Source organism: Dendrobates tinctorius, unplaced genomic scaffold, assembly GCF_039654945.1.
Source record: "Dendrobates tinctorius isolate UK_male_01 unplaced genomic scaffold, ASM3965494v1 ptg000223l, whole genome shotgun sequence".
In the NCBI taxonomy this organism is placed as follows: Eukaryota; Metazoa; Chordata; class Amphibia; order Anura; family Dendrobatidae; genus Dendrobates; species Dendrobates tinctorius.
The window spans coordinates 6,308,936-6,330,915 of record NW_027361890.1 but is presented as its reverse complement, the minus strand read 5'-3'; the positions used below and the strand labels follow the sequence as shown (position 1 = coordinate 6,330,915).

General features: G+C 39.4%; 1 protein-coding gene across 1 annotated transcript; it reads right to left on the bottom strand.

Moving 5' to 3' along the window:
* Positions 1-9,281: 9,281 nt before the first annotated feature.
* On the bottom strand, positions 9,282-18,798 carry LOC141059065 (uncharacterized). Its single transcript, XM_073555281.1, has 2 exons — positions 17,904-18,798; positions 9,282-12,670 (listed from the first exon to the last, which is right to left on the bottom strand). The coding sequence occupies exon 2, from the start codon at positions 12,662-12,664 to the stop codon at positions 10,001-10,003; it is 2,664 nt and encodes an 887-aa protein (XP_073411382.1). The 5' UTR covers positions 12,665-12,670; positions 17,904-18,798; the 3' UTR covers positions 9,282-10,000.
* Positions 18,799-21,980: the final 3,182 nt, after the last annotated feature.

The following is a 21,980-nucleotide window of genomic DNA, read 5'->3' as shown; positions in this document are numbered from 1 at the left end:
CGAGTTGTACTTTTACACGACACCATTGGTTTTAACATATAGTGTACTGGAACATGGGGAAAAAAAATCCAAGTGCGGTGCAATCCCACAGTTTTGTTTTGTTTTTGTTTGTTTTTTTAAAACGTGTTCTTTAAATGCTAACTCTGCCCTGCCATTATGATTCTCCAGGTCATTATGAGTTCCTAGACACCAATCATTTCTAGGCTCTTTTTTATCTAATTAAAACTGTAAGGGTGATAAACTTGATGAATTTAATAGTTAATAAAGCACTAAAAATACAAAATAAAACAATAAAGTAATATAAAGTAAAATCCAAGTTGGAACACCCCTCTGAAACTATGGATGGCAGACAATCCGGAAAAAGTGACTATACATACTGAATATGGGGGAAAGGACCGGCAAGGTACCAGGTGAATGTAAATAAAATGTGTGCAACAAAACGCAATAGTTATTAAAATACCCTTTATTAAAATATGGGTATATACATAAAACAATTAAAAGAAAAAGAAAAACATACCAGGCATGTACATGGTATCATAATATAATATATTGTAGCATAAAGCTTAATGTATAACCATGTCAATAATATAGAAACACGCTCAATAATGAACAGGTAATAGTTATATCTTAATATAGAAACCCCAAGAAAAAATAAAGTGATAAAAAGAGGAAATATATATAAAAAATATATTTATAAAAAATATAATAAAATATACGTGAATATTAGGTGTATAATAATACAAAAAATAAAGTGATCCAAAAATTGCAATGTGAAGGAACAGATAATGTAAACCAAAATGCCACAATATGACGAAGGAAATTTATTCCGAAACGCGCGTCGGGGCGCGTTACCAGGCACTCTTCACAGCTCATCAGGTAGTTATTTAACCCTTGACTTTCACTTTGCGGTTTCCACAAAATTTGTGTGGCTTTTTGCACATATTGTGGCATTTTGGTTTACATTATCTGTTCCTTCACATTGCAATTTTTGGATCACTTTATTTATTTTTTGTATTATTATACACCTAATATTCACGTATATTTTATTATATTTTTTATAAATATATTTTTTATATATATTTCCTCTTTTTATCACTTTATTTTTTCTTGGGGTTTCTATGTTAAGATATAACTATTACCTGTTCATTATTGAGCGTGTTTCTATATTATTGACATGGTTATACATTAAGCTACAATATATTATATTATGATACCATGTACATGCCTGGTATGTTTTTCTTTTTCTTTTAATTGTTTTATGTATATACCCATATTTTAATAAAGGGTATTTTAATAACTATTGCGTTTTGTTGCACACATTTTATTTACATTCACCTGGTACCTTGCCGGTCCTTTCCCCCATATTCAGTATGTATAGTCACTCTTTTTTATCTAAGTGGTGAAAAAAAATTCCAAACTTTGTTAGAAAAAAAAAATTTGCGCCATTTTCCGATACCCGTAGCGTCTCTACTTCTTGTGATCTCGGGTTGGGTGAGGGCTTATTTGTTGCGCGTCGAGCTGACGTTTTTAATGATACCATTTTGGCGCAGATACGATCTTTTGATCGCCATTTATTGCATTTTAATGCCATGTTGTGGCGATCAAAAAAAAGTAATTCTGGCGTTTTGACTTTTTTCCTCATTACGCCGTTTAGCGATTGGGTTAATTCTTTTTTTATATTGATAGATCGGGCGATTCTGAACGTGGCGATACCAAATATGTGTATGTTTGATTTTTTTTTATTTTGAATGGACCAAAGGGGGGTGATTTAAACTTTTATTTTTTTTTAATATTTTTAAAAACATATTTTTTTTTTTTACTTTTGGCATGCTACAGTAGTCTACATGGGAGACTGGAAGCTGCCATAATCCGATCGGCTCTGCTACATACAGGCGATGATCAGATCGCCTGTATGTAGCAGAATTGTTCACTTGCTATAAACGCCGACCACCGGGCGACTGTGTAAGGTTACGTGCACATAAAGTATTTTCAGGCAGGTACCCCCTGGAATTGTCTGAAATGTCACTGCAGAACTGCTCCGAAAAAATGCACAGCAATGTAAAAGTAACATTAAAGTTGGGAAACTAAAGTGGTTAAAAGAAGTCACGTGCAAATTGTCTCTTCAGAGAGGATGAGGAGTATAACTGTAGTGTCACCTATTGGATGTACCAATCCTAAAAGTTAATGGCGACCCTTTAACGAAACGTCAATATGAATGTTCATTCATTGGGCGACTTCATTTGGAAGCCGCCCACTCTTTACTGTTGCAAGTATAAGAAAAAGGCGCCGATGTAGGAATCGCCACAAAATATGCCTGCAAAACCGCCAGCGAAGTCGCGTTAGAAAAAAAACATGTATTTTTCTTTAAGCAGCTTTGCATAGGAAAACCTTGCAATTAATACGTCAAATCTACATATACCAATTCTTCAGTTTCTCTAGAGACAAGTGACACCAGAGAAGGCTGTCAGCCATTGTTCCTGCTTGCGGACTGAAATGCATATTTAGAAGAGAAAAACATGTAGGAGACATTTGGAGCACAAATTGCTGAACATGTAAGAAAAACATTTGACATAAGGATTCAGGAGCACACTCAAGGATTTTTTGTTACATGGAAGTGATAATCAGTCATTTGATATCACGCTCTTGACCTCAGCTAAGTAACATTCTGTTTTTTTCTATTTACCGTATATACTCGCGTATAAGCTGAGATTTTCAGCCCTTTTTTTTTTTTTTTAGCGGAAAGCCCAACACACCACCCCCCCTCGGTTTATACACGAGTCATATACCGGGGGTCGGAGGGGGAGCGGGGGTGACAGAGATCATACCCCCTCCTGGCGCGTCTCTGCAGCCCCCTGTTTGTTCCATGGTCTCGGCGTCCCTGCTCTTCCTGCGTTCAGCAGTCACGTGGTACCGCTCATTAAGGTCATGAATATGCGCATGTTCATGACTTTAATGCGCGCTACCACGTGACCGCTGAAACTTGGAAGAGCAAGGGCGCCGAGACCATGGAAGAAGAGGGCCAGCAGAGACCGTGTGCCAGGAGGGGGTATGATGGGGGAGGATGGGGAGCAGTGCAATATTCACCTGTCCCCACTCCACCGCTTCCCACCGCTCTGTCCTCCGCGTCCTCTGACTGACGTTCAGGTCAGAGGGTGCGATGCCATAGTCAGTGCGCGCCCTCTGCTGAACGTCACTGCAGAGACCCGGGAGACAGAGTGGCGCCCTGCGATGGAACGGGGACAGGTGAATATCGCCAGTGCCGGGGGCCTGAGCCAGCGGCGACATCGGCACCTGTTCCCCATAGCGCGCCGGTGTCCCCACCTGCTCAGGACACTGGCACCTGGCCCCCAGCGACGAGAGGTTAGTATGTCATTTTTATTTTTTTTTTTAATTGCGGCAGCAGCAGTCTATGGGGGTATTTATCTATGGAGCATCTTCTTGGGCCACCATTAACCCTTGTGCAGCATTTTATGGGGGGTATTTATCTATGGAGCATCTTCTTGGGTCACCATTAACCCTTGTGCAGCATTTTATGGGGGGTATTTATCTATGGGGCATCTTTTTGGGCCACCATTAACCCTTGTGCAGCATTTTATGGGGGGTATTTATCTATGGAGCATCTTCTTGGGCCACCATTAACCCTTGTGCAGCATTTTATGGGGGTATTTATCTATGGAGCATCTTGGGCCACCATTAACCCTTGTGCAGCATTTTATGGGGGGTATTTATCTATGGGGCATCTTTTTGGGCCACCATTAACCCTTGTGCAGTATTTTATGGGGGGGGTATTTATCTATGGAGCATCTTCTTGGGTCACCATTAACCCTTGTGGAGCATTTTATGGGGGGTATTTATCTATGCGGCATCTTTTTGGGCCACCATTAACCCTTGTGCAGTATTTTATGGGGGGTATTTATCTATGGGGCATCTTTTTGGGCCACCATTAACCCTTGTGCAGCATTTTATGGGGGGTATTTATGCGGCATCTTTTTGGGCCACCATTAACCCTTTTGCAGCATTTTATGGGGAGTATTTATCCATGGGGCATCTTCTTGGGCCACCATTAACCCTTGTGCAGCATTTTATGGGGGGTATTTAACAATGGGGCATCATCTTGGGACACCATTAACCCTTGTGCAGCATTTTATGGGGGTATTTAACTATGGAGCATCTTTTTGGACCACCATTAACACTTGTGCAACACGACCCTCGGCTTATACTCGAGTCATTAAGTTTTCTCAGTTTTTTGTGGCAAAATTAGGGGTCTCGGCTTATACTCAGGTCGACTTATACACGCGTATATATGTATCTTATTACCCAAGACCCCCAAGATTTATAATGCACCTTATTTAGTTGCAAACTTTATTGAATTAAAAAAGGGGTTCCATCATGAGTGTAGACACAGCTACTAGTTTCGAACATCCATTGCATTTTTTAACAAAGCTTTGATAAAGAGCACAATGGATGTTCACTCATAATGGAACCTTTTTTTAATTCAATACATTTTGCAAGTTTGGAAGCTAGATAATCTCTTTTCCTTCATCCACACAAGCAGTCCCTTGCATTTCCGTCCTTCCAAGAACACCTAAAGCCAGGGTGAGCTGGTTTATTTTTACTTTTACCTTATTTAGTTGTTTCTTTACCACTGGAACGCAACATATATTTCTCTTCAACATGGTCATGTGATCACATGGTGACTCTGGGAAGTATTTGACTTTATTTATACTGGACGGGATCAACATATCAATCAATAGAAGTTTCTTTATGATAAAATTGCATAGACTGTACTGCTGAAGTTCTCCACAGGGAGAAATCAGAAGCGCCTATCACAGATAAAGAGGATGACTGCATGTGCCTCTCTCAGTTATAATACAGGAGATTCCAGCTCAACTTCTCGACTGTTTACATATAATGCATTTGCTCATTTAACAGTGTAGGGCTAAAGCTCTGACTTCCTCTTGATAAATTATTCGTCTGACGGCGGGGACAGTGAAGGCGGCACTGATTGGGCTCAGGGCTTGCATGATGTAACAACATCACAAGAGCCCAGGGAACGTGAGTGCCATCACTGCTGGAACAGCGCCAGCACGGTAGGTGAGTAGAAATGTTTTAATTTTAACCGGGACACACATTCAGATTGAGAAGGCGTTGTCCTAGTAGTGGATGACCCCCTTTAATCACAAGATGGTCTATAGACAATGATCACACTCCCAAATACGGAAATTTAAATGATTGCATAAAACATTTATGAATACTCTGTGAATGAAGATAAAAAATAAATACACTAGAAAAATCTAACATTAGAGGCATTATTCCATGTTTTATGTAGAGCAACAATAGCTGTATACATCAAATGTCTTTAGTTGCTTAATGTAAAGGATTCTTGGGGAAATTGTCATGCTAATTTTTCTGTTCCCCGCTAATGCTCTTTGCCGTTCTATATATACACTGCTCAAAAAATAAAAGGAACACTTAAACAACAGAATATAACTCCAAGTAAATCATACTTCTGGGAAATCAAACTGTCCACTTAGGAAGCAACACTGATTGACAATCAATTTTACATGCTGTTGTGCAAATGCAATAAACAGATGGAAATTAATGGCAATTATCAAGACACCCTCAATAAAGGAGTGGTTCTGCAGGTGTAGACCACAGACCACATATCAGTACCAATGCTTTCTGGCTGATTTGGTCACTTTTGAATGTTAGTTGTGCTTTCACAATCGTGGTAGCATGAGACGGACTCTACAACCAACACAAGTGGCTCAGGTAGTGCAGCTCATCCAGGATGGCACATTAATGCGAGCTATGGCAAGGTTTTCTGTGTCGGTCAGCATAGTGTCCAGAGGCTGGAGGCGCTACCAGGACACAGACCAGTACACCAGGAGACGTGGAGGGGGCCATAGGAAGGCAACAACCCAGCAGCAGGACCACTACCTCCCCCTTTGTGCAAGGAGGAACATGAGGAGCAATGCCAGAGCCCTGCAAAATGACCTCCAGCAGGCCACAAATGTGCATGTGTCTGCACAAACGGTTAGAAACCGACTCCATGAGGATGGTCTGAGTGTCCGACATCCACAGGTGGGGGTTGTGCTCACAGCCGAACACCATGCAGGACACTTGGCATTTGCCACAGAACACCAGGATTGGCATATTCACCACTGGCGCCCTGTGCTCTTCACAGATGAAAGCAGGTTCACACTGAGCACATGTGACAGAGTCTGGAGACGCCGTGGAGAGCGATCTGCTGCCTGCAACATCCTTCAGCATGACCGGTTTGGAAATGGGTCAGTAATGGTGCGGGGTGGCATTTCTTTGGAGGGCCGCACGATGTTGGGCTGTGAGCACAACCCCCATCTGTTAACGTCGGGCACTCAGACCATCCTCATGGAGTCGGTTTCTAACCGATTGTGCAGACCTGCAGAACCACTCCTTTATTGAGGGTGTCTTGATAATTGCCAATAATTTGCATCTGTTGTCTATTCCATTTGCACAACAGCATGTGAAATTGATTGTCTATCAGTGTTGCTTCCTAAGTGGACAGTTTGATTTCACAGAAGTTTGATTTATTTGGAGTTATATTCTGTTGTTTATTTTTTTGAGCAGTGTATTTTTCTTGGAATTTTTTATTTTTATCTTCAAGTATATATTAAGGTTAACTTGTTTGTTTCTATGCTGATATTAAAGCCTACGGCTAACTTTAGTTATGATGATGATAAGCACAATGGTAAAAGTATATATAGTGGGTATGGAAAGTATTCAGATCCCTGTAAATTTTTCATTCTGTTTCATTGCAGCCGTTTGGTAAATTCAAAAGAGTTCATTTTTTTCTCATTAATGTACACTCTGCACCCCATCTTGACTGAAAAAAAACAAATGTAGAAAGTTTTGCAAATTTATTGAAAAAAATATCACATGGTCATAAGTATTCAGACGCTTTGCTCAGTATGGAGTAGAAGCACCCTATTGAGCTAGTACAGCCATGAGTCTTCTTGGGAATGATGCATCAAGTTTTTCACACCTGGATTTGGGGATCCTCTCCAGTTCCATCAGGTTGGATGGTGAATGTTGGTGTCAATATGATCACTGCAGATGAAGACAATGGGGAGTGTAGTTTGTAAAATGAGTTCACATATAGGAGGTTTCTGCTTTTCTTGCACCTCAGGGGCTCTGCAAATGTGACATGGCACCCTCAAACCATTCCAGCAAAATCTGAACTCCAATATGGCGCCTCTTCCATTCTGAGCTTTGCACAGTGCCTCAAAAGTAGTATTCCCCCACATTGGTGTATCGGTGCACTGAGGATAAATTGCACAGCAAGTTGTATGGTGCAATTACTCCTGTTACCCTTATGAAAATGCAATATTTTGTGCTAAAAACATTTGTGGGGAAGTTAGATTTTTTTTTAATTTTTACGGCTCAAAGTTATAAACTTCTTGTGAAGCACCTGAGGAATCAATGTGCTCACCACATATCTAGATCAGTTCCCTGAGGGGTTTAGTTTCCAAAACAGTGTCAATTGTGGGGGATTTTCAATGTCTGCCAATTTTTCCAGCAAATTTTGTATTCAAAAAGTCAAATGGCGCTCCTTCCCTTCTGAGCTCTGCCGTGCGCCCAAAGAATGGTTTTCTCCCTCATATGGGGTATTGGCGTGCTCAGGACAAATTGCACAATAACTTTTGGGTCCATTTTTTCCTGTTACACTTGTCAAAATAAATAAATTTGGATCTGAACTAAATTTTTTGTGAAAAAAAGTTAAACGTTCATTTTTTTTTCCACATTAAAAAAAAATTCCTGTGAAGCACCTGAAGGGTTAATAAACTTCTTGAATGTGGTTTTGTGCACCTTGAGGGGTGCAGTTTTTAGAATGGTGTCACTTTTGGGTATTTTCTATCATATAGACCCCTCAAAGTGACTTCAAATGTGATGTGATCCCTTAAAAAAATTGTGTTGTAAAAATGAGAAATCGCTGGTCAACTTTTATCCCTTATAACTTCCTAACAAAAAAAAAATTGGTTCCACAATTCTGCTGATGTAAAGTAGACATGTGGGAAATGTTACTTATTAACTATTTTGTGTGCCATATCTCTGTGATTTAAGGGTATGAAAATTCAAAGATGCAAAAAATTGCAAAATTTTCACCCAATTTCTTTTCTTTTCACAAATAAACACAAGTCATATCAAAGAAATTTTACCACTATCATGAAGTACAATATGTCACGAAAAAACATTCTCAAAATCACTGGGATCAGTTGACGCGTTCCAGAGTTATTACCTCATAAAGGGACAGAATTGTAAAAATTGGCCCGGTCATTCATATATAAACCAGCCTCGGTGAGGTGATAAAGGGGTTAATACAGCTAACATAAAATACACATATGATATTACTATAGAATTCACACAGATTCACAATAAAACAGACAAATAGGGTGGTAAAACACTGTGCTTAAAGGGATGTTTACTACTTTTTTGCTATTATCAGTCTTTATGGAAGGCTTATCTTGGGACCTTACCCATGTTTGTGGAGTCCAAAAGTGCTTATTATCAAACACTGGGCTTTACTTTATTACCCTAATTGCTATATTAGTTCTCCCTGACTCCATGAAAATGTTTATATTTACTACACTTGTGGTTATACACTGCTATCTTGTGGTACACATGTAAATTGCATGGTGTACTTTTTATACAGGTGTTTTCCCATCTTAACCCCTTTCTGACCTTGGACGTACTATTCCGTCCATGGGCCCTGGGACTTAATCCCCATGGACGGAATAGTACGTCATACGCGATCAGCCGCACTCATGGGGGGAGCACAACCGATCGCGGCCGGGTGTCAGCTGGTTCTCACGGACTGTTCCCGGCACTTTAACCCCCGACACTCCGATCAAACATGATCGTAGCATTCCGGTGGCATACAGAAGCATCGCGCAGGGCTCCCTGCTCGCTTCCCTCAGAACAACGCGTTGTGATCGCGTTGTTCTGAGGATCTCCATGGAGACCCCCCGGCTACAAGATGGCCGCGGGGTCCTTCTGGGTACTGCAGTGAGGTGGCTTGTCAGTGCCTGCTGAGAGCAAGCACCGTCAAGCCTCATTCACTGCCTGTCAGATCGCTGATCTGACACAGTGCTGTGCAAAGTGTCAGATCAGTGATCTGACATGATATAATGATGTCCCATCCTGGGACAATGTAATAAAGTAAAAAAAAAAAAAATAACGTTGTAGAAAAATATATATATATATCTTCTTGCACGGTTGAGAATCAAAAAGTAAAAGCAATGTTGAGGATAAAATAAATCTTGTTTTTAATTGTTCATTCAAAAAGTGATTACAAAAATGAAGAAAAGTAAGTTCATGACATGCAATAATTATTTGAAGAGAAAAGGAGCATTGTTCTTACATATAGTCTTGAGCAGCTGTCCGGGTGTTCGAGAGTCTCAAGGGATATGAGATCTCCTGAACAAGAGTTAGACCGGCTTATATACTATTCTGACCTATAAACTATAACTACATATGGTGGCTTGCCACTATGTTCAGAAGTTCTTCCATATTAAGTGAACCGTAGTTATTTTAACAATATGTATACAGTTATTTATGCATTACCTTAGTCTGAGATATTTAAGCCTAAAGTCTGAGATCTTTAGAACCATTCATTATCTCTAAATAGTCACATTTTGACAGCTTTGACTATCTTGACCTATACATTTGACAAGAGAGACAGCTGTGTGAGCCAAGGAACTCAGAATAACTCAGTCACTTCTCTAAAGTAAGCAAAGCCTGTTAGCTAGATTCTGTATGAGAGAATTAATCCATATATTTTTTTATTATAGAAATACTGATATTTTACAGTCCCCCCTGATTATGATTTGAGACATATCATAATCAATCCTAACTCATTCTCTCACCATTCGTATCACATTCATTCTTTATTCTGAAAACCTTGTATCACCATCTGCCCTGAATGTCATCTGAATTTTCAAACCTATTGTAAAAACAAAAATTAGATCAGAGAGTTATATTTTTTTCGTTTTAACATCTCTCTTAAAATATCATCTTCCTTTTTCATTTCTATCTTTATATTCTTATAAATTCTCCTAATTTTACACATAATAATTATTTGATATATTATACACAGCAAAACTATGATAAATAAAATAACGATCGGATTAGACAATACATTTCCTGCTGCCATTTTCGCTGAAGACTGTGACCAACTAGTTACAGATTTTCCTAAATTTCTCCACCAAGATGAGCCTGACATACTCGTCCATTCATGTTCAATATCATTTAGATTACCTTGCTCATGTCTAAATACAATTTCAGCTTCTTTTAATTGTTTTGTCAGCAGATTTAATAAACCCTTGTCTTTCTTTATTTCATTTGTCCACAAATCCCAAGGGAATTTATTGACTTGTGACAAATTGAACTGGATCGGAAGGATTTTCAGACGTCTTGAGCTTATTGACGTAATATTAATACTTCCTTCCTTCTTTGTGAGAGTTTTAACATTTCCCTCAATACAATATAAACCCATTGTCAGATTTTCGACATGTACACAAGATGAGAAGAATGCAGAAACTGCTTCTTTTCCTGACATGACTTGGAAACAAGTTTTGTTAGCGCTTACTGGTGTCACCAAGTCATGTATCGTGTGGACATTCTCAACTCTGGCATGACAAGAAGTATGATTATGGAAACATGAATGATAAATGACTTTATCCTGTCCAGGTAGACACATTACCTTGGAAACAAAATTTAAGCATGACGAAATGTCTAATTGTTCAGTGTTGATACCATCAAATGCAAAATCTGTGTACTGTAATTGATAATATAACAATTGTGTAGGGCTGACAGGAATTCCCAGAACACCTATAGGAACCAGGGTTTCTTCTCTTCCTGACACTGGAATCAGTGATGTTCCTACACAAATGTTCTGTTCACATCCTAACCACTTATTTACCCACAAATCTGTATGGTTTAACGCAAAGTTATATTCTATGGGCAAATTTCTTATTAGCCCTAAAGGGGTAATTCCACTTTGTAAGGCTTGTGCAATCATTTTCAGATTGGTGGAATATTCAATCTGAATTTCTAGACATGTTTTGGCCACTTGAGATTCCTGTTCACTTTCCATTAAAGCTAAAGTAGCATCTTGAAGATGTGATACAGAAGATCCCAATACAGTAGCAGTGTTCAAAACCATCTTTTCAAGGACTTGATTCAAACTTTTCTGAATCTTTACCCCTTTTCCTCCAATATACCCAATATTTTCCAGATCTGATTTAAGTGTATGAATGTCCATAGTGTTAATTAAACTTCCTACTGTTCCTAGTCCCCCCAAAATACCTTCAAACACTCCCCTTTTACTTCTAACCTGTGTTGAAGTTCTTTTCCCAAACCATTGTTCTATTCCCATCTCCATGTTAGTGAGATGTGGTTGACACTGGGGATATCTAGAAGAGATTTTCCAGTTAGACATGTTAAAGGTCCATACCATGGTTAGAAACACTCCATCTCGTAACAGAGGTTTAGTTTGGAACTGATTGATCTGAAAAGGAGTAGATGGTTGAAATCTTGTCTGTGTGCATACATTATCTACTGCTGACCATATATTTACCTTTACATCTCTACATTGTTTGTAGTTATATTTCGTTAAAATGCAACATTGATAAAGTCCAGAATCCTTAGGAGATGGATTATCTACAGAAAAAATAAAATCCTTATTTAACCATCTCACGTTACCGGATTGACCTCTGTGTATAACATTTGTTGGACCATTTGAAAAACTTCCCAAAAATGATTTATCTTTGGTCCATATTAACAAAGATTCTGAAGGTAGCTCTAACCTCGTGCTGCATTTTAGTAATAAAGGAGACATATTTTCTTGACTATATACTGCTTGTGGTGTAACCCTTACTTCTGGAGCTATAGTATTTGAAACTGTAAAAACTACAGATACCTGTACTTGTACTGGTTCTCTGGTTATCTGAAAATTCCATGTTTTTACCCAATCCTCGTCTCCTTCTGTAATAGAAAGAAATGCAGGATCTAAAACTTTCCCAAATAGTTGTGTCCTTAACCAAGCATCTGTTTTGGATGTTTCAACTTTCCCTTTTGCGATCATATCATTTGTAATGTCTCCTGACCACACAGCTCTCTCTTCACCTCTTATCTCTATATTCCAGAATAACACATCTGTAGGACTACATTCCCATGTGCCTGTCTTATTATTGTGTATATAATCTCCTTGTAACTGTGTGAACTTCGTCTTAGGTCCTGTGGCTGCATGTAATATTATGTCAGTGTCATGTATGAAGTGTAGCTCAATACAGCATTTTGCACCAAAACCCATGCAAATGTTTCCAGTAATATCTACTGAATCGTCCGGTATGTCCTCATCTATTAAGCTTTGTAGATTCGTTCCTCTTGGTTTCCTTGGATGTAAAGTTCCTTTGAAAAGTTCCTTCACTTCACTAGTATTTGTTCCATGGTGTGAAATATCTTCAGCGTAGATCACAGTTGAAACAGTACAAAACAGCAGAAATGTGATTCCCATCAGATAGTAGCTTTTCCTGGGAAATTTCTTTTTCTCCTGAAGGATTGGTGTTGAATCCCTTCCATCAAGGACGTGGAGTTTCGTATTCCAGTTCTTATTGGAATCCATTTCTTCCTAAAAGAAATGCAGTATCATTATTTTGCAATATACAGTTTGCATTGATCAACATGTACCCACAATTTTTGTTGTCTGCGGGTATTTTTAACCACCTTAGATGCTCGTTGCACAAGTATCATCACTTGTCCCATGGTTTCGATAATTTCAAAGGGACCTTCCCAATTACTTTCCCAAGGTCCATTCTTCCTGAAAGTTTTAATCATCACTAGAGCCCCTTTCTTGAATTTGGATACATATGGTGGCTCCATTCTCTGCATTCTTGATGCAGCATGTGGAAGAATCGTTTTCAAATTTTCCTGTAACAATTGCAACCATTTGGACCTTGCAACAGCATCTTTTTGTGGTGTAGACAAAAATGGTTCATGAGGAAAAATCAATGGCATTTTTCTTCCTGTCATCAGTTCAAAAGGAGTAAACTGAGTTGTGGCAGAGGTTGTTCCTCTTACACTCAACAGTACAAAAGGTACTGCATCAACCCAAGTATTGCCTTTGTCCAATAACATCTTGGCAATTCTGGATTTTATTGTTCTATTCATCCTTTCCACAATACCAGCAGACTGTGGATGGTAGGGTACATGAAACTGCTGTCGTACCCCTAGAATAGCACAAACGGCTTGCATGATTTTTCCTGTAAAGTGACTTCCTCGATCAGAGGTGATCATTCTTGGGATCCCCCAAGTACAAAAGACATGATTAACTAATGCTCTAGCTGTAGACAAAGCATCATCTTTCCTGACAGGTAAAATTTCAACCCACTTAGAAAAAACATCTACTACAACCAATGCATACCTGAGACCATTTTTACCTGATGGTAACGGTCCAATGTAGTCGATTTGCAACGTAGACCATGGACCCTCTGCAGGTGCGATTCGGAGTAGTGGCGGTTTCTGTCCTTTTGGTCTTGGATTAATTTGGGCACAAATGAGACATGATTGAACAACACTTTGCACTGTCTCTTCCATCTTTTCCCAGTAAAATTTCTCTCTGAGAATGCCTAACAATTTTTGTTGGCCCAAATGACCCAAACTTTCATGATTGTATTTTGTGAACTCAACCTGTAGATGTCTTGGGACAACAGGACGCAACTCCCCGTTTAAGTCATGACACAAAACCCCGTTTTCACAAACAAAGGGAGGTTTTGGATCAACCCGGGAAGCAACAAGAGATGAGTCTTTTTCTTGTTCTTCCGCAAAAGAAGGGATATGCGTGTCTGTTCTTTGAACTGCTGAAACCTCGAGAGGTTCAGGTTCAAACACCTCTTCTCCTGTCAGGGCTGCCTCTTTGGCTAGCATATCTGCGGTTGCATTTCCAACAGATAATTCATCATCAGATTTTTTATGGGCCGGAACCTTGACAATAGCAAAACCATTAGGGTTTTTTGATGCTATCCTGAAAATTGTCTTCAGTGTGTCACTGTGAACAAGAGTCTTATTAGATGAATCTACATAACCTCTTTTTTCCCAAACTGACAAGTAATCTGTCAGTGATCTTACAACATAAGAGCTATCACTGTAGATTGTAATGGGACACTGATCATCTGCTTCATTCAGCTGTAGTACCATTTTTACTGCTTCTAGCTCTGCTCTTTGAGCTGAAAAATGACTCGGTAATTTGTGCTTCACAACCTGTCCTCTGTTGGGATAAAAAATGGCATATCCTGAATAATAGTGCCCATCTGAATAGAATCTGGAACCATCTACAAAAATTGGTTCGTCTGTTACCTCTGCTTTCCGTCTGAAAAGTGATGGACTTGGATCCTGAAAAGACTGTAAACAATCATGAGTTTGTCCTTCATATTGCATCAGCTGAGGAAGAACATATTTGGCCTTGTAATCTACCTCAATTTGTTTGGGAGACAATGACAATAACCAATGAGCAAATCTCTGATGTGACACACCTGGGATATTATTCTCAAAGAGAAGTTTTAGTGTAGAGTGAGGAGTTTGCAAAATGATTTTGTTGAACCTGACAATATGTTCGGTTGCTTTGACTGCAAAGTACACACCTACCAAGTGTCTTGCACAGGTCTCAAAACCTTTTTCAACAGGTGAGAGAAGTTTTGAAAAATAGCCCAAAATTCTCCACTCTTCTCCTTGTAATTGCAGTAATACAGCAGAAACAGATGTTCCTGATGTATGCACTTGCAAAGCAAATGGAGCCGAAGGATCTACTGTGGACAAAGCAGGTGCATTTTGTAAATTCATTTTCAATTGTTCAAATGAGGTTTGCTGTTCATCACCCCAAGGACCAAAGTAATCACTGTTTTCACCTTTCAAAAGATCATATAAAGATCTGGCCTTATCTGCAAAATTCTCAATGAAATCCCTTGAATAATTCATAAGACCTAAAAAATGTCTCAATGCCTTGTGTGATGTCGGAATTGGTAGGGAAGCAATTGCCTCAATTCTTTCCTGCAGTGGCTGCCTTTTTCCTGGACTCAACAGCACTCCTAAAAATCTGACCTCAGTCTGCATCAATTTGACCTTTTTGGTGTTCAATTTCAACCCTGCATCATGCAGCAACTCAAACAATTCTGTCAGAAGAGAAACATGTGTCTCTTTATCCTCTGTAGACAATAAAATATCATCCACATATTGCAGAATGCAATCAGGCCTCGAAAATCTGGATAATACCTTTGCCAATGCCTGATGAAAAACACTAGGTGACAAATGTGCTCCTTGAGGTAACCTGCAAAACAGATATTGCTCGTCCAAGAAAGTAAATGCAAACTTATACTGACAACTCTTTTCAAGAGGTATACTGAAAAAACCATTGCTAATGTCCAGTACAGAAAAGTATTTGGCCTTTGCATTTAACCTTGCCATCATGTCATGAGTATCTGCCACAATTGGTGCGACATTGGGTGTATGCTTATTGAACATCCGTAAATCCAATATCATTCGATAAGAACCATCAGATTTCAAAACACACCACAAAGGATTGTTACTTACAGAATTAGCCTTTCGGATAACACCTTGATCTAACAATTCCTGTATGATCTTTGACATAGAGTCAATTGATTCTGGAGGCAATTTATACTGACGCTGTGGCGGGGGATCACGCCCCTCCACATTCACGATAACGTCTTTCATTGTTCCAACCTGATTCCTGAACTGAGCCCAAAGAGAAGGAAAAAGCTGTACAATTTCTGTCAATACCTTGTCATCATTAGTGTCAGGCCACAAATGGTCAGATGACACCACATCATTCAAGCAAATACTTCCAACATGGCTATAATCATTAGGATCAATGACTACTGGTTTACAACCATTGGAATCTTTCCAGATCACTTGATTTCCTAGGTCAACTACCCATCCGAATTTCTGCATAAAATCTGTGCCAAGTATATTTTCAGAATCACGACAATACCAGATGTCAATTTCTGTTTTGAAAGAACTAGGTATTTCCAAAATCACATTGGGAACTAAGGTTGCTTTAGTTCCACCTTTTCCACTGAAACCGACAATTGTACAAACTGGTGAATCTGGGTTTAGCTTCAAATCAAGGTTTGTAACACTTAACTGAGCTCCTGTGTCAATGAGGAATACAGCATTCTGTCCTGCTAAACTTACTTTGATAAATGGTCTTCCACAGTCATCCAATGTAACTCGAGTCACAAATTCCAATGGATGTGGTACAGGAATGGTCTGTGATTGTCAGAAAGATGAAGGAGATGGGAGAAGACCAGTGTCCTTTTTAAAAGACCTTGGAATTCTATCCCTTGACTCTGTTTCCTTTACTGTCATTTCTCTGATCTGTCTGATTAATGGTGCATATGGTGACTGTGTTTGTCTGTTGGCAGTATGAGCAGGTGCAGATGATTGTAATGCAGGTGCGGAAGGTGTGGTGTATGATTTTGGCATGAGTCCGTTTTCCCTTCCAAGCTTACCTGTTCCTTGTGTACCCATCTCTGATTCTGCTCTCAAAAATTTCCTGCACTGCCACTTCAAGTGTCCAGGTATACCACAAAAATAACAATGGATATTGTTCCTTTGTGTAGTATTTTTACCTCTATGCTCAATGTAATCCCTGCTCTTGGAGATTACTGTGGCTCTAGGTTTCAGTTGACTGTCTTCCTTCTCATGAACTACCGCTATTTTAGCCTTGACCTGATTTTGTTTCATGGATCTCCTTATTCTGTCAATAAAAACTGTTGCTTCTTGCAATGATGGCTGAGTGTTAGCCAATTGCACTGAGGCAGGATCTAAGTACTTGAACTTCTTTACAAAAAATTTGATCATGGATGCCGGCTCTTCGTGAGGCCTGAGATCCATTACCATCCTATAGGCCTGTTCAAACTTTACCAAAAAAGAGAATGGGTCTTCAGAAATATTTGTTTGTAAACTCCCTAAATATCAACTGTAGGCATGTCTTCTCCAGTTGTAAACAATACTAATTGTCTAAGTCTGTCTTCTTTTGTACTATGTGCCATTTCATTCTCATCATTTAATCTGGGTGTGGTCTGTAATCTTTTTCCCATATGTGAAGGTAACCAAACTTTGAATATTTTATTCTTTTGCTCATCATTCAGATTGTATTTGTCTGTGTTTGATTCAAAAGTGTCCGCATTATAAAAGGCATCCATCTTATCATTGTAATTTGGAATGTCTTTTACAATTTTCATTAGCTGATCGTGTATTTTCAGATTAATGCGTGCTGCTCTGTCATGTAATTTTTTCCGTTGTAATTCTACTGCCTCTAATTCCTCTACTGAAGCATCTGGATTTTGCATATTTGGTACAAATGAAGAGGCAACATCGTCCTCCTGTTTACCTGTTGATCTTGTGTTAACAGAAACCCTCTTTATATCTTGTCGTAATTTAGACAATAACTCTGTCCTGGTATCTATTTGATCTTCCAATTGTTCTATATGTTCTGACAAAATCAAACAATTTGGACAATCAAAGTAATCCCCGTCAGACTCTTGTGTATCACATGGTGTGTCAGTGTGATTAATGTCTTGTGTGACAATGCATGTTTTATAGGTGTTAGGTTCAGTTTTCTCAAAGACTAGGCTATTATACACATGAACTAGCTGCATAACATTCTGAAATTTCCTTTGTAATTTTCTAACTGAAAAAAACCTTTTGTCAATTTTAACATTTTCTGCCTCACATTGATTATACAAACTAGACCATAATTGGGCATCCGTATGATTATGAACAAACTTGAAATCTATGTTACTTTTCTTAGCATAATCATGTATAAAATCCATTATATTTTTTCTCACCTATTGAGAGTCTTTCCCGTCAATGGATGGTCCTCTGTGTCCTTATGCAATCCTCAGATCTCCGTCTGGATGAGACGCATGCAGCTCTTTACGATCCTCACCCGTCGTCTTCAGGTTCAGTGTGATCTTTGTGCCGTGAAATAGTAGAATTCCTGAGGAAGCTTGTACAACAGGTGGTTTTTTAGCAGAGTTCGTGCTCCCCCCTTGTACAATCGAGGAAGGAATGCCAACCAAAATTAGCACAAAAGATCAGGCTGGCTACGGCTCGCCAAAATGTAGAAAAATATATATATATATCTTCTTGCACGGTTGAGAATCAAAAAGTAAAAGCAATGTTGAGGATAAAATAAATCTTGTTTTTAATTGTTCATTCAAAAAGTGATTACAAAAATGAAGAAAAGTAAGTTCATGACATGCAATAATTATTTGAAGAGAAAAGGAGCATTGTTCTTACATATAGTCTTGAGCAGCTGTCCGGGTGTTCGAGAGTCTCAAGGGATATGAGATCTCCTGAACAAGAGTTAGACCGGCTTATATACTATTCTGACCTATAAACTATAACTACATATGGTGGCTTGCCACTATGTTCAGAAGTTCTTCCATATTAAGTGAACCGTAGTTATTTTAACAATATGTATACAGTTATTTATGCATTACCTTAGTCTGAGATATTTAAGCCTAAAGTCTGAGATCTTTAGAACCATTCATTATCTCTAAATAGTCACATTTTGACAGCTTTGACTATCTTGACCTATACATTTGACAAGAGAGACAGCTGTGTGAGCCAAGGAACTCAGAATAACTCAGTCACTTCTCTAAAGTAAGCAAAGCCTGTTAGCTAGATTCTGTATGAGAGAATTAATCCATATATTTTTTTATTATAGAAATACTGATATTTTACAAACGTGAAAATATTTTTTTAAGAATTCCTAAATAAAGAAAAAAAAATATTTCCCCAATAAATACATTTCTTTATGTAAATAAACAAAAACAATAAAAGTACACATATTTAGTATCGCTGCGTCCGTAGTAATAATAATTATAATAATAATAACTTATATTTATATAGCGCCAACATATTCCGCAGCACTTTACAATTAAGCGGGGACATGTACAGACAATAAATTCAATACAAGCTAAGACAATTTAAACAGTGACATTAGGAGTGAGGTCCCTGCTCGCAAGCTTACAATCTACCTGACCTATAAAACTGTCGCACTAGTTAACCCCTTTAGTGAACCCCAGAAAAAAAAAGCCAAAAAAACAATGCTTTATCATCATACTGCCGAACAAAAAGTGGAATAACACTCCATCAAAAAGATGGAAATAAATAAACGTGGCACCGCTGAAAACGTCATCTTGTCCCGCAAAAAACAAGCTGCCATACAGCATCATTAGTGAAAAAATAAAAAAGTTATGGCTCTCAGAATAAAGCGATGCAAAAATAATTATTTTTTATATAAAATAGTTTTTATTGTATAAAAGTGCCAAAACATAAAAAACGATATAAATGAGGTATCACTGTAACTGTACTGACCCGAAGAATAAAACTGCTTTATCAACTTTAACACACGCGAAACGGTGTAAACGCACCCCCCAAAAAATCAAATTCATGAATTGCTGGTTTTTGTTCATTCTGCCTGCCAAAAATCGTAATAAAAAGTGATCAAATACTGTCATGTGCCCGAAAATGGTACCAACAAAAACGTCAACTCGTCCTGCAAAAAACAAGACCTCACATGACTCGGTGGGTCAAAATATGAAAAAATTATAGCTCTCAAAATGTGGTGATGCAAAAACTATTTTTACAATAAAAAGCGTCTTTTAGCGTGTGACAGCTGCCAAATATAAAAACCACCATAAATAGTAAATCAATCCCCCCGTTATCACCCCCTTAGTTAGGGAAAAATAAGTGGGAAGTGACGACGCTCTTATACAAATGAATGCAAGGAGCCGCCCCACTATCCGCATCATACCCCTGCTTTAGATCAAATGAACAAATCAATACAATTTATAAAAACATACATTTACATTTCAAACTAATTAAAAATGGATGAACATAACACATATGGATGGATTTTTTTCTGAACGTGTCTGTTCCAACACCCACAGAAAAGTGGACACTTTTAGACAAAAAAACAGAAACAGACTCTGAGGGTAGGTGCACACGATCAGTAATTGCTGCGGGTCGGACACTGTGTACTTGTGCAGCGTCCAAATGTTACAGCATAGTGGATGGGATCTCAAGAAATCCCATGCCCACTATGCATCCTCAGATGCCCGCAGCTCACCCGCAGAGACGGACAAGCGGCGCGTCACTGCAGATCGCAACATGTCTATTTATCTTGCGGAGACGCGATAAATCTCACCCGTGCAATGTATTGGACACAATGAATCTGTACGGTTCAGTGATCACATATGGAGTTACCTGCATTCAACAGCCGGCAGCAGACATGTGCTGCGTCCAAAGCGCTGCCAATTCCTGATCGTGTGTACTCGGCCTAAGAAAATAAATCCGTCCATTTCAGAAAAAAAACAAATTCATTTGACCTCTGCTTGTGTCAGTGCAGTCTGTGGGCCCGTCAGGGATTTATGTGAATCCTATTTTAGGGGGATTCAGGCAGAGCCCCCGGACGCTCTGCAGAAGCACAATGTGAACAGGGCTTAATATACTATTGTGTGGAATAGTGCAGTCTACTATACTGTTCCGCACTGTCCCAGTACAGCAGCCACCAGTCATGGACACCGGCCAGACACGAACAGCGGCCAGACACGGACACCGGCCAGACACGAACAGCGGCCAGACACGGACACCGGCCAGGAGACTTTTTTCTTTATAAATCTGTTGCTGTTGTCTTTCAGCATTTATGCAGCGTTTTTTTTCCCCTATTCAAGTGAATGGGACACAAAAATGCAAGTGAAAAGCAGAATATTTCCTGCCAACACTGTAGATCAGTCCACAGCAGAAATGGTGCGTGTTAACAGACACCACAGGGGTTTTCTGAGAATGTAAAAATAATTAGCATGAGCTGATAAATCCCCTGTGACTCCAGCACTGATGTTCCGGGGGTCTCTGCCAGTCTCAGTACTGGGCTGCAGGGGTATGGTGGCTCTGGGGTTCTCTGCCAGTCTCAGTACTGGGCTGCAGGGGTATGGTGGCTCTGGGGTTCTCTGCCAGTCTCAGTACTGGGCTGCAGGGGTATGGTGGCTCTGGGGGTCTCTGCCAGTCTCAGTACTGGGCTGCAGGGGTCTTGTGGCTTCAGGAATCTCTGCCAATATTAGCACTGGGCTGCAGTCATCTTGTGGCTGCACCTTATATTATAGCTGCAAAGTCACTAATAACCATCAATGACCCCGAACAATAGACTACGGAGCCAGAGGGCATTTAGCAGAGTAGTTTGGGGGACATATAAGACTTTTTTAATCACTTTTTATTATGCTGTTTCTGAGGTTGGATGTAGAAAAAGACGGCAATTCTGCTAATGTTTTCTATTATGTGACTGTACAGCTCCCTTCACATGACCTATCATGTTTTTCACTGATGCACGTGTCCCCTATTTGACCTACGGTGCTGCACTCATGTCCGTTTTTTCCCAGCAGCACAGATGACAAGGGCCAATACAAGTCTATGGGTCCGTGGAAACATGCCGTACATGTGCCGTCCGTTTTTAACATGGAAAGTATATGAGACACTCTGTAATTTCATTTCCATTATCTATACTGGAAAAACACGGATGGCACACTGATTGAAAACACTGGCGACACCAATATCGGTGTAACACGTGCGTGTTTTCTATGGACATGGGAGCCCCACTTTGAATTTTGCCTAGGGCCCCAATTTGTCTAAACTGGCCCTGATTAACGTGCAAACCACTCTTGGGGGTAAAGGGGTTAAAGCATTGAAGTTCGGGTCCCTGTTGACTTATATTGGGTTTGGGTCCAGGGTCAAGATCGAGGTCAAGTTTGTACCTGAACTGAACTTCTTACTGTATGTTCGTCGAACCCGGCGAACGCTAACATCCACAGGTTTGCTCATCTCTATCCAACAGCAATCTGCAAGCATTGATGGATTCCATT